The sequence below is a fragment of the Alligator mississippiensis genome, chromosome 4 (genome assembly GCF_030867095.1).
Source record: "Alligator mississippiensis isolate rAllMis1 chromosome 4, rAllMis1, whole genome shotgun sequence".
In the NCBI taxonomy this organism is placed as follows: domain Eukaryota; kingdom Metazoa; phylum Chordata; order Crocodylia; family Alligatoridae; genus Alligator; species Alligator mississippiensis.
This window is the reverse complement of record NC_081827.1, coordinates 68,428,655-68,441,875: the sequence shown is the minus strand read 5'-3', so window position 1 is coordinate 68,441,875 and position 13,221 is coordinate 68,428,655. Positions and strand designations below refer to the sequence as shown.

Sequence of the window (13,221 nt, the reverse complement as noted above, 5' to 3'; positions counted from 1 at the left end):
CCTAAAAAAGGTTGAAAACCCCTGACCTAGATGATTTTTCTGTTGTCTCCAATCTGAGCTACTAGTTTACTGCAAAACATCTTGGCAGAAGAACATCTTGGCAGAACCCTTAAGAACTTTGCAGCTCAAACTATTAAGTTTCATGCTCCTATTTCTCCAATACACGGTGCATCTTTTTCTCCCCATATTGGCAATACCTCTCAGCTTTGGGTCACCTTGAAATTTCATAAGCACACACCTAAATGAAAAATCTAAACACTATTGTTTGAGACCAATCCCTAAGAAACATCACTAGTAACCTCTCTCCAACCTTATAATTCCCTTTTCAGTATTACCTTTTTGCAGTCTTCCCTTTAACCAGCTCTTTATCCAGGATACAATTCTACTACTCATCTTCCTTTTCTCTATCATTCAAGTTTCCCATGTGGTTCAACATCAAATGATTTGTTTATACAGATTAGATCAATTCCACTGCCCTTTCTTAAGTCTGTTATCCCATCAAAGAACAATCTTAGGTTAGTCCAACATGATCTACCTGGGATAATGCTACATTGCATTTTATCCCATTTTCTTTTTACTGCTGTTTTTGGCAATACCATCCCTTAAACAAACTGTAAAGTCTGCATTGTATCAAGGACAAACTAACAGGTACAGATCTCTTGTTCCTAATTTTGTGCCTATAAACATTACAGACCAGATCCTATTCCACCAATAAGGTACTGAAATGGAATTTAGGCTTCTAAGCAGTTGTCTACACCATGGCACCTGTACATCCCAGCCAGCATGTCTCACCCACCCATGCCTATGGGCACAATCCAAACCAAGAATGTTGCTGGCAAGTTTGCTTACGCCAGGGGCTCTCAAACTGTCGTACGTGTACCTCTGGAGGTACATAAGACACCTATGGGGGGTACATGGGAAAAATTGTGTAATGGTGGATTTAATTTTCATTATACGGTAAAAGCCATGATATCCAGCATTTTACTAACTGGCATTTCTATTAACCGGAATTTCAGGCTGTCCGGCCAGACACGGCGGGGGAAGAAAGTTCACATGTGACAGTGGGCACCACCTACCACCCTGTGCTGCCAGCGCTCTGGATGCAGCCGCCACCAGTCCCCCTGTCCCACGTGTCACCACCACCACCCCTCTCCACCCACCCCACATCTGGCCAGAAGCCCCTGTGCCTCAAGGTAACTGGCATTTTTAGATTACCAACACCCCCCATTCCCCACTCATTCTGGAAAACAAGGCTTGTACTGTAATAATAATTAACATTTAAGGGATTAAAATATAAAATGTATGCTGGTAGAGTATGTGGGCAGCTGGTAAATCTGGAAGGGGGTACATAATAATAAAGTCTGGGAATCTCTGGCTTATGCCATCGATCTCGAGAGCAACTGCTGGGTCCAGCCCAGAGTACCTCACCATGTACATGTTATTTGGAGCATGATGGAAGGCACAGACAGAAGAGATATGGATATGCCATGTCCAGGTCCATCCTGGAAGCATAGACAAGCTTTAAGTGTCTAAGCACAATCTTATTCCATCTTGCATGTGGTCCCTGTAAAACAACTGATACAAAGGGTAAGTGTGTCTTAACTATTTTTTGTAACAGTCTTAAAACTAAGATGAAGGCATTTTGCAAAAATAAACATATTAATGGTTTTTCAGGGACTCAATTAGGGCAGAATAGGAACACACTTAGATAACCAAGTACCCCCCAGTCCCCCAGTGTGTGTTTGATGTCTAACAAAGAATACATAAAATGACTCCAAGTTTGCTATTCTCTAGTCACAGGGTACAACCAGCCAGTTAGCAAGAATTTTTAATTAATCCATCACCAATTTACAATTTTATAACCATTTTTCCAATAATCCAGAACAGATATAATCCAAGCCCACTCCCTCAGTTCTGGTCACAGTGAGCAAAATTTTGCACTCACCCGAGATGTGGAGACTGCCATTAACACATCCTCATTCCCATTAGGCATCTCCCTCTTATGCACCTTAATTCTTTGTGGTAGGCTTAGACAAGGTATTAATTTAGTATTTGTACTGTATCTAAATTATCCTTAAACTCCACCCTCAGCAGAGATGCTCCACTTTATTTCTCTATTTTTGCAGCCTTTTGAAAGGCAAAAAGAAAACCTTTTGCTATTTATTTTTTCTGTTAGATTCAGCAAGCTGTCTTGTGTTTTTGTGCTAGAAGCCAAATTACCTCTTTTTGAAAAGAACTGAATTGACTGGAGAGAGGCCCAAGAGACTTGATCCTAGAAACCTGATCAACCATCACCACTTTAAGCAACTTTTTTTTTTTTTGGTTAAAGTGCATAGTCTCTGAGACAACTACAATCAGGATCATATTTTAAATATTGAATAAAAAAAATCAACCCATTTCTAAAAATAACCATTGTCCCTTGTTGGCAAGTACTATTACAACTGCGGATGTCATGCTACAATTGAAATAGAAAGACTGTAGAAAAGAACTCCAATGATGCTGTGGATATCATCAGAGAAAGATCAGCAGAAAGAAAGAAAGGTCTTCAAAACCCAGTTTTGTAATCATTTTAACATAGGAATAATTTGAGCAAAAAGCAAGGAACCACCAAAATACTATTAAACTTGAGAAGTCAACATCCACTTGACTAATAAATGAAGAATAAAGTTTGCTGTACAGCACCAAAACACTGGCTTCCATGTGTTATACCCAATCATACCAATGAGTGCTTCAAGTTAGCAAAAACTTCCCTGAAGGATGTAAGGGACTACTTTCTCAAACAAAGTTCTAATTCCTATCTAAAATGCTGTAACTAGAGTACCAAATAAGAAAAAAATTGGAACCCTTCTTTTGCATTATTCTTGTATCTGCCTAAAAGTAGTTATCTTCTTTAGGCTTCTCTGATCTGTTTTAGATGTGAAGTGTGAGCTATCTACTTAAATCAGAGCAGTAGAAACTGACTTTGGAGAAACACCTTTGCCTTAAAAAAATTCTCTGTTCAAGGTTATCAGTATCATTAACATCCATATCTACTGTGTCCACATGAAGTAACTAACTTAACTGAAAAGGAGAGCTCCTTTCCTCCACCCTAACAGACGCACTAAAAAAATATAAAAGCCTGGAGAAAAAGTTTACATGAAGCACCACCCTGTACACAGAATCAGCTACATAGATCAAGTTACTCAGACACACCCATCAGTGGGTCACCCACATGTCAACCTAGCAAGTTTCTTCTGCGTGGCCTCCAGAGACAAGCAGGACATATGAATTAGCGGAGTGACCCAAGAACAAAATACACTTTCTCTACACAAAACAAGCAAACCTGAGGAGGCTAGCTGCATAAAGACTATCAAATCATGCCTTTCATCATGTTGGTATCAATGCAATGCAATAATACCCCATTGCCACATCTCTTTTTGAGCAACATTAAAAACTGAGAAAAATAACAATAGTCACATTCAAAAGTGTCCTGTCAGAGAAGACGTACTATATCTCCTAGGCCAGGGATAGACAACCCCCAGCATGAGTGCAAATTAGTAGCGTGCGGAGACATTTTCCTCGGCGTGCCAGGTGGTGCGCCAAGGAAAACGTTTAAAAAAAAACATTTTTTTTCCAAGTTGCTGCTCCGGGCTCTCTGGCCCAGCCACTGCTCCCAGCGCTGCATAGGCACCAGAGCTGGGGCGAGGAGGGGGTGGGGTCAGCGTCCCTGTCTGTGCCTGTGTCTGTGGTGATGCTGAGAGTTTCACAAAGCTTCACAAACTCGGCCACAGGCATCAAGGGTGAGGTCAGCAGAACGCCGACTGCACACAAAGGCAGTATATGAACTTATTTATTGTCACCAGGTTTCAAATTTTTAGAAAACCTGGTATTTACTGTAAAAAAAAAAAAAGCAACATTTATGATTAACTATATTAATATGCAGTGCATCCTGCCATGTACCCCCCACCCCAGCTTTGTTTTTCTGGCATGCCAGCACTCCGGCACCTTACGAGGTAGACAGCGAATTTTTTTCAGCGCTTTGGCCAAAAACATTGCCTACCCCTGTCCTAGACCCATTTAACCTATTAATAAGCCAACAAACTAACTTAATCTAAAATGCCCTTTAGCTGGGGCTTTATTCCAGATAAAACCCCAAGATCTGAGACCAATTTTGACAGGCACATGATACCATCAGAATGATGCTTCCTTGGGAAAGCAAAACAAGAACAAACCTTCACTATACAGCACCCATCACCAGCTATGAAAAAGATAAGGAGAATTAGAAAGAACAAACTTGGGAAATGGGCTTCTATCTAATCAGACAGGAAAAAACTATTGAGTAGGATATGCCAGATAACTGTTTTTAAACACCTTTTAAAAGGAGAGTGACCTCACAAGAAGTTATAGCTTTTTTTCTGCCTAAGCCTGCAAATAGAATTTAAACAATGCTTTATGGTTTGCTCAGTAATTTTTCCTTTACATTTCTCTTCCCCTTTGTGGTAAGTTGAACATTGCTGAGTAACATTATTTGGATTGTTATACAAAACATCATAGTGAGCAACAATGAGAACACAATCCTGCAGCAACAGGGCAAGCAGTGGCATCAACTCCCACAGCTGCCAGAGCCACCATGCCCTCACAGCAGGGCCAGTTAACACCACTACCTCTCACCCCATTTCTGGACGGAGGGCATCTGGCCTATGAGGTCAAGTGAGTTTGACACCCCTGATCGAGAACAAACTATTCATCATATTACGTTTAATCCTGAACAAAACAACATTACATTATTGCTTCCATCTCACTGCTGAAGACATTGAGAGTAAATTCTACATGATTTTCCAATCCAAGTCAATTAGCAAAAACACTATAAATGTTCCTTTTCATATGGATAACAGATACAGCAAAGTAAAATAAAACCAAGAGCAGAAACTCGCCTTCATACATTGCATGAAAGTTTGAAACAAGCAGCATGTTGTGCATAAATAACTAATGAAGTACCATGTCAGTCTACTAAATATTAAATCAACAGATTTATTAAAGGAGGTCCTTTCATTAGCTACTGTGTATTCGTCTAAAGGACTGGAGATTTAGTTTTGAGCATTTTAGTCAGATTTAGTTTACACCTGCTTGCTTCTCTACTGTCCCCTTTCAGGGAAAGTTCAGATGTTCCCCCACCTCTAGCTTATGTCAGCATACCTCTATTTAAAGACCACCACTAGGGGTGCACCAATAGAGATTTTTGGGGCCGATACCGGTATCCGATTTTTAAAGAGGCACATCGGCTGATACTAATCTGATTTCTAATACAGCATGAAGAGCTGACTCGAGCTGGTAAGCCCATTGTGGTGGAAAGGGAGGGGGCGCAGATCAATGTCCCCAGTGCCATGAGGGAGGGGATAGGAGCAGGCGCATCCCAGGATGGGGTGGAGCAGAGTGCAGGATGGAACCATGGCTCATCAGGGGGGAAGGTGGCTCCCGCCATTGTGTGCACCCCAGGAGGGCGGGGGGGGGGAGGCGCCGCCATAATGCGCCCCCGGATCTCTGTGGGGCAGGCTGGAGCTGGGGCTGTGTTGGGTTCTTCTTGCCAGGGGCTGGGCTCGGGGCGGGGGCTACAGAGTGGGCTGCAGCCACCCCAAATTTTGTTGTAGCTCCCTACCAGTGCTGCTATGCGCCTGGTGCAGCCCGGGCTCTTCCCAGAGTGTGGGGGAAGGCAGAGGTTGAACTGGGGCTACGCCAGGCACGTGGCAGCGCTGGGAGGGAGCTACAGCGAAATCTGGGTTGGCTGCAGCCCCCTCCATAGCCCATGCCCCGAGCCCAGCCCCTGGCAAGAAGAGCCCAGTGCAGCCCTGGCTCCAGCCCACAGCTGCAGCCTGCCCACTGCACGCAAATCCAGGGGCACACGGCCCCCATGCCCTCCCAGGGTGCATGCAGCAGCTGGAGCCACTCCTCTCCCTTTATTTATTTTTGAGTGTTAGTTTTTCACAGTAGTGCCTAAAGCACCTTCCTTTCTTCCCTAACATATCAAGGCACACTACCTAGAAACTTGCTAGAAAAATTGTTATTTCTAGAGTTAGTATAACAAAGCAAACCAGCAAGTGAAAATGTGAGGATGCCAAGGAAAATGGTATAAACTCATAAAGCCATACAAAATGTAATCCACTGTATTTCCTCATGCTAGTTTATGTTTATATTGCTTTAGAAAAATGAATAAGTAAATATAAGCTAAGACAAAAAAGATTTTCTTCTGCAGCAAAAACAATACTAATTAGAATACATTGAGACCTGGGGGCTCCTAAATCCAAAATTAGGGACCTAATTTTATGCTTACAAGTTTGAAAATTATAACTAAGTGTTACTGTGTACACTACAGCACTAATTTTTCATTATATTTTTGTATTACCCATGTCAAGCTTCAACCAAGTTCTATAACCAAACAGCGTGCATCTCAAATTTGGTTACTATTTTCTTTAACTGTCTAACCCAATAACGCACACCCTTTTGGTCCTGTGGGCTAGATAATGGATAAGTAACATGGGGCTAATCAGCAGGCTGGATCCCACATGTAGTTGGCACACAGGGTAAGTCCACAAGTGCAATCTAGTGTAAACCCACATACCAACTTCAGCTGCAGAGCAACTCCACATGCCAGAATGATTCAGTGCACAGAGCCATGTCATCCAGCCTGCTGGGCTCCTTACAGGCTCAGAAAGTTGGTGGTGAAAGAGCAGTGCGTCTAAAAGCTGTGGTAATTAATGTTGCCACTGCTCCCCCATAGCCAAATTTCCATATTCCTGGGAAGTATCCATGGCCAGATGACATGGCCCCACAGGCTGGAGGTTAAGTACCACTTGTCTAACCTGCTTGAGTACAATATAAAGACTTTTATTACAAGATGGTACAACTTCAGTATCCATAGCTAATTTCAGAAGTAAAAAACGTGACAAGAAAACACAGATGCTTCTGCAAAGACTGGGTAAAATCCTACCCCATATTGCACGTCCCTGAAAATCCATTAACTTGTCCACCTTTGTATCATAAAATCATCTTAAAAGTAAGATTTAAAAAAACAGTAAAGAGAAGAAGTACTCACCCATCTTTTGAATTAGTGTGTTTTTAAAAAAAACAAACAGCAGAATGGGACAGTGTTAAGGCAACTAAAGTACACTCAAGTGCCTAACACACTGAACAGGATCTGGCCCACTGTGATCAGCAAATTAATGAAGTAGAACTACTGTGAAAGAGATACTAGCTAGTACTGCAGCTTCTGAGGGACACAGTGTAATGAATATCAACAACTATATTAGCATACTATTAAGAAAATCCTAAAACTAAGAAGTTGCCAACTGCCTCCTGATGCTTCCTAACGGTACTTTTTCCAGTATTTTGGCCAGCCTAATATTAAACAACACAAAGACATTTCCAGCTCTTCCTACATATAAAACGTGAACATGCATTAGTTATAAGCATTGTTCAAACAAAAATTTGTGCAATCTAAAGCTGAAATAAATTATCTCAAGTAACCGCAAGGTGAGCTGCCTCTAAAGAAGACTTGTGTTCAGCCTCACCTATGACATTTACTTCAATTTACAGTTCATGTGACAAACACGTAACAAAAACCAGGCTAAATGAAAGATAAAGGCAGCCTAACTTCAGTCACAAAAAGTACTCAGGAGGTAGAGGGCTGTGCGAATTTCTCCACATGGAGAGACTCTTTTTAGGATCTGGAAACTATATGCCTATAGGGAACAGGAGCCAGTTGGGAGAACGGAGAAACAGATGTGTTTAAAAATGCGTTAATAAATTAGACACCCAAGGAGAGTAGGTGGTTAATGAGAAAACACCCTCAGTATTAATCTGGGGAAGATGAGAGACTATAGACCTGAGACTGAAGTACTTAAAAAGCTGAATGCATTAAACTGTATTAAACAAAAAGCTGGTTGATTTGATGACCAAACTTATACTATTCATATTACTTTGAGTGTTTGGATTTGTATTTAAAACAATCATAAAAGCATGAACCCTCTCTTGCATTTAAGACAATGCAGATCAAATTCCTCCCCTTAGACAAGGAACATCCATGTGGCAACTACAGACACATTTTATAGTTTCAAAGTTGATAGGGTTGGAAGGGACCTGAGCAACTGATCAAGTCTGATCCCCTGCCATGGCAGGAAAGAGTACTGGGGTCAAACGACCCCAGCAAGGTGTTCATCCAGCCTCCTTTTAAAGACCCCTGGGGTAGGAGACAGCACCACTTCTCTTGGAGGTTGGTTCCAGATCCTAGCCACCCTGACAGTGAAGTAGCGCCTCCTGATGTATAGCCTGAATCTATCCCCTGCCAGCTTGTGACCGTTATTTCTTGTCACTCCTGGTAGTGCTTGGGGAAACAGGGACTCTCCCAATGTCTGCTGGTCCCCCCGGACTAGTTTGTAAACGACCACTAGATCCCCCCTCAACCTTCTCTTGTGGAGGCTGAACAGGTTCAGGTCCCGTAGCCTCTCCTCTTGATCCCTGATCATGCAGGTGGCCCTCCTCTGGACCCTCTCCATGTTGTCCACATCCCTCCTGAAGTGCATTTTAATGGAAGGGTAATTAATTAAGTTTCTTTTAATGCTGTTTTACAACAGGCAATGGAGAGAGAGAAATCACAAAAGACTAGGTCTCCAAAGATCACCAGCAAATGCTAGGCAAACCAGCTCATCAGAGTTTAGGAACAGCGATATAAACAAAAACAACTTCATAAGAAGTCTATTATTAAGGCAAAAACCCCTGGAAGAAATCCCTTGAAAGATGATCAATTTAACATTGCCACATTTATTTGAACAGTTAAGTGCTATACAGAAGTAGATTATGCTGTCCAAATATTAGACAACTGTTTCCATGAAAGACAGAATGCATACCATTTGACAGCCAAATTTTGCACCTCGCCATTCTTATCCTCTAGTAATTTTAGAATCATCTTCACCACCTTCCTCTCACTGTCATCATCGAGCTTGATGGAATCTTTCTGTAATTCTGTCATCAGGTCATTTGTAGCCATAAACCTGCCCAAAAGAAAAATCAAACCATTGTGTCATAAATAGTCTGCATCCATTTAACTATACAGTTCAAGATTACGTTTTCTTCATGCCTGATGAAATTTAGTCTATTTAAAACTATATTAATATTACCAGTCAGAAGTATTATTACAGGGTCAGAAGCACTATTTTTAACTACTTATACTGAGGAAAAAAGCTAATTCAAGAAAAATCACTTATAGTATTTCTCATACATCAAGAACATTTATGTTGAAGTTTTCCCTAAGAACAAGGGGAAGTACAACCTTTATTTTTAGTGTTTATATTATTTTAGAGATTAGAGGTCTACAGAGAGAATAAAAACCACAGGTTAAGAATGGAATCCATTCCTAGTCTTAAAGCAATACTGTGAATGGCTTCAGATATTTTGTAAAAAAAAACTTTTCCAAATCTAAAACCAAAAAAAAGCATCACCACAGGTCTAACTGTGCAAAACTAACTGAAGCAAAACCTAACTGAAGACAAGATCATTCAACTGTTTTACACTTATCTTTTGTATTTTCTTTCTCCTAGATATAGATTTCTCAGGACTAAAACATGGTCATTTACACATTTTTCAGTACCTAGTCTTGATTTCCCAGGCTCCTGTGGAGAAGACTACCAAATTCTATGTTTAATTATGATCTATGGACCAGAGTGTATAGAACTCAAGTGAAGAAAGCGGTATTTATTTGTAACTAATCATTTACCAATTTGTTCTATGTTCATTAGTTCCTGCAAAAATTACCTGTTAGGACCCTAGTACATATGCCTTGTATTTCTCCTCTTTGTCTACATTTCTTCTTCATTCTGCAACTGCATCTACTTTGAGTTTCAAACTGGTAGCTTCTCTACCAGTGGTTTTTCTACTTTTCATTCGTAGACCCCTAAAAAATTTCAAAAGAAGGTGCGGACTCCTTTGGAAATTTAAAATGGAGGTGGTGACTCCTCTGAATTGTAAGTGCGGTATTCACATACTTTTGATTGATCACAGGCATCTTTCACAGACCCCTTAAGACACAGTTTGCGGACCCCCGAGGGTCCACGGACCACAGGTTGAAAACCACTGTTCTATACCATCACACGCTATCATTTAGCTACCTAAATGGTCAACACTTAAGCACTTAATGTTGATATTTGGGCTTTAAATACTTCAGTGGGACTCAGGCAGACATCTCAGCATCATCCAAACTCAGGTCACACCTGGAAAGTTACCTCTACAGCTTTAAATACAGAGATGAAGTAGAACACACTTCCTCATGCAGTCTTGATTTGCTCCGTCCCACTGAAGCCAATCCTAACCTGGGAGGGACCAGATGAGCCAAAAATAGCTAAATGATTAGTCTCAACAGGACCTGCATTTAAGCAGAACCAGGAAAACAGCTGGAGACAAAGTCAAAATTGAAAAGCAAAGAAAATGGAAGAGTGGGATGGTAACATGGACACAAGCAAGACAGTCGAGCACTTAGGCATGCATTCAATAAAATAAAATCCAGTTTCTGACTACCTTTCACTTCCTTCCTCTAACTCCACTTGATACACAGTGTTTTTCTGGCTCATTTCCTGATCACCCACATCTACTTCCCAGGCCTGATTAACCTCAGATTTTCTCAATCTTTATCCACCAACAACGCAACTTATGCTCTCTCAGTCCAGCAACAGCTTCCTCTTCAAAACTGTAAGCCAAGAGCCCTCCACCCTGTCTTCCATGTAACATATACATGAAGTGACAATTTCAATCATATACAACTAGGAAAAATAACTGGCATTTAAAACCCTAGTCTTCCATAGTTTGGGCCTGGTTTTTCATCACAATCCCCTTTCTTCCCCAGACATGCTGTACTCAACATGGCCTGAAGAGGACAATCAGGCAGCTATGTCCCAATAACTGCTATAGATCACACTTAGCAGTTTTCAGCTCTATTTCCTGAGGAACAGAGTGTGCCTGCTTTAGCAGGGATGATGGCCTTGTAGTAAGGGCAACTAATAGAAAAAGAAAAAAATGTATCCCAAGCTCACCAAAGAAAAACCCAAATTATATTACTGCCCAGGAGCTTTGAAAGCTCATAAGTGCCTTTGGAGAATAAACTAATCACAAATGATGGATAATTTAGATTTAAACTGAATCTTAATTTTTTAGATAGGTAAACTGTTACTTATTCATTACTTTCACAAGGCATTTTCTAACTTAGTTTGTTAGTTCTGCTTTTTCTTGATAGCATGTTTACATCTAAATCAGGAGTAGACAACCCCCCACACAGGTGCCAGAGTATAGAAAACAAAAGCATTTTACTTGGCACACGTGCCTCAGGACAGATGACAGGGAAGGGGCTGGGGATGCACTGCCACAACAAGGATTGGATCTTAGAAGTCGAGGTTGCAGGTGCTTTTGCACTCTACCCAAAAACTTTGCTGACCCCTGATCTAAACTGTCGTTCTTTCAATGGCTATGTTCTCTGAACTACTCAACATCCTATAGCATCAAGGAACTGTAAGAAAACTGACCTTTAACACAAAGACTTGGTTCTGCATGCAAATACATGACAAACTCAGTGTATCTCAATTCTTAATCATATATCTTGTAGTTTGCAAATTCAAAGAGGCTAATCAAAAGTTAAAAAATATAGAAACACATAAACACTTTCAGCAAGTGTACATACACCTTCTGAGGTACAAAATACCTAGTGCAGAACTTCTACTCCTCAATTAATGCCTAATAAGCTTTAGCTACTTTTTTCTTTTGCTTTCAATTTCAGCCAAATATGTCTGGTCCCACACAGGTCATTTTTGGGCAAAATATTGAAGTCCAATCAAACCTGTATTTCGTAGTCATATGACTAGACCTCTCCAGAAATTACTCACCACAATAAAGTACGTTTTCTTAGATTTATCACATGTAAAGAACAAGTTTGGGAAAGGCTGCCTAAATTTTAAAAAGCTCAAGAGATAAGGTTTAAGAGAAACCATTCTCAAGGGTTAAAATGTTATTGTTAAAATACTAGCTTTCAAGTAATTTAGAAGACTATTAAATACTAATATACTTTCCTTTGTAAAGGTATAGCCTAAGTCTAGGCCATTTTTAGGGCGTTCTACTGTGAACTGGAAAGAGACTCCCCTCAGTATCTAATGGTGAAATCCAATCACAAGTCCCTAATGTTACAACTGCTCCAAGAAGACACAGATAAAACACATACACCTGTAAACCAGAGCCCACAGACCCTCTCTTTCCTACTACGCAGAAAAAACACTCTGAAGCAGTCTGGTTAGGAAGCATGTGCTCCCGCAGCGACTATAAGCTGAGTGCTAAAATTCGGTGCAACACGAGAGAACCAGAAAGCCGCCTTGTTTTCATTTACGTCTAGAATTTTTTAAAACATCTATTTTCTACTGTCCGCAGCAGGAAGCAGACCCGCCACTTTAATTTTTCTGAGGCATTTAACCCCAACACCGGACTTTATTTATTAGGCTCAAAATAAGATTTTAACCTAAAACTTTCAAGCAGCTGAACCCTTTGGCTTCCTGCTACTGGCTCCAGAGGTTTGTTTTCTTTTTCGAAAGGGGGGGAGGGGGAAGCCACCTTCACCCCCGTCACAAGTTTCTGATTAAAGGGTGGCAGTGCCAAGTCCTGCACCACCCTCTGCACTCCCCCTTCACACAGGACGAGCCTTTGGAGGGCTCCAGACGGGGCTGTCAGGGCAGCCGGTGGCCTTTGGGGCGGTGAAGGTCTTAATGCCTCCACAGGCCGCTCCCGCAGCGCTTGCCTGGGCCGCGAGACCGCCTCCGCGCGAGGGCGGAGCGGGAGCAGGCCCGGGCCGCAGACGCGCGGGGCCTCCCGGAGCAGGGTACGGCGAACCGCCGGGAGGACTGGGGCCGGGCGCCCACCTGAAGTCCTTATCGCTGGACGTCATTTTCTCCAGCAGGTTGGAGATGTGGTACGAGGCGCTCGCCATGTCGAGGGGCCCGCGCGGGGGGGAGGGCTCTCCTTGCTCTCGCCGGCTCCACCTCGCCTGCCGCCGCCGATGCCGGTGCTGGGGGCGGGGCCGGGCTCTGGGGAGTTGCGGATCAGCGAGGCCGGGGCGGGGCGGGCAGGCGCATGGCCGCGGGGCGGGGGAAGGGAGAGGGCAACGCCGACGGCGGCCGTTCGCTCGCTCGCGCTCGGGGCGAGGTCAAAGGTCACGGAGGGTCT

At 42.3% G+C, this 13,221-nt stretch overlaps 1 protein-coding gene across 1 annotated transcript in view; it reads right to left on the bottom strand.

Moving 5' to 3' along the window:
* Positions 1-13,200, bottom strand: part of CAND1 (cullin associated and neddylation dissociated 1) — a 45,855-nt gene extending 32,655 nt beyond the window's left edge. The window contains exons 1-2 of the mRNA XM_006275345.4: positions 12,918-13,200; positions 8,880-9,023 (exon numbers count right to left, since the gene is read on the bottom strand). Of these exons, the coding sequence (XP_006275407.1) occupies positions 8,880-9,023; positions 12,918-12,985 (212 nt within the window). The 5' untranslated portion in view covers positions 12,986-13,200. The remainder of the gene's footprint in view (positions 1-8,879; positions 9,024-12,917) is intronic.
* Positions 13,201-13,221: the final 21 nt, after the last annotated feature.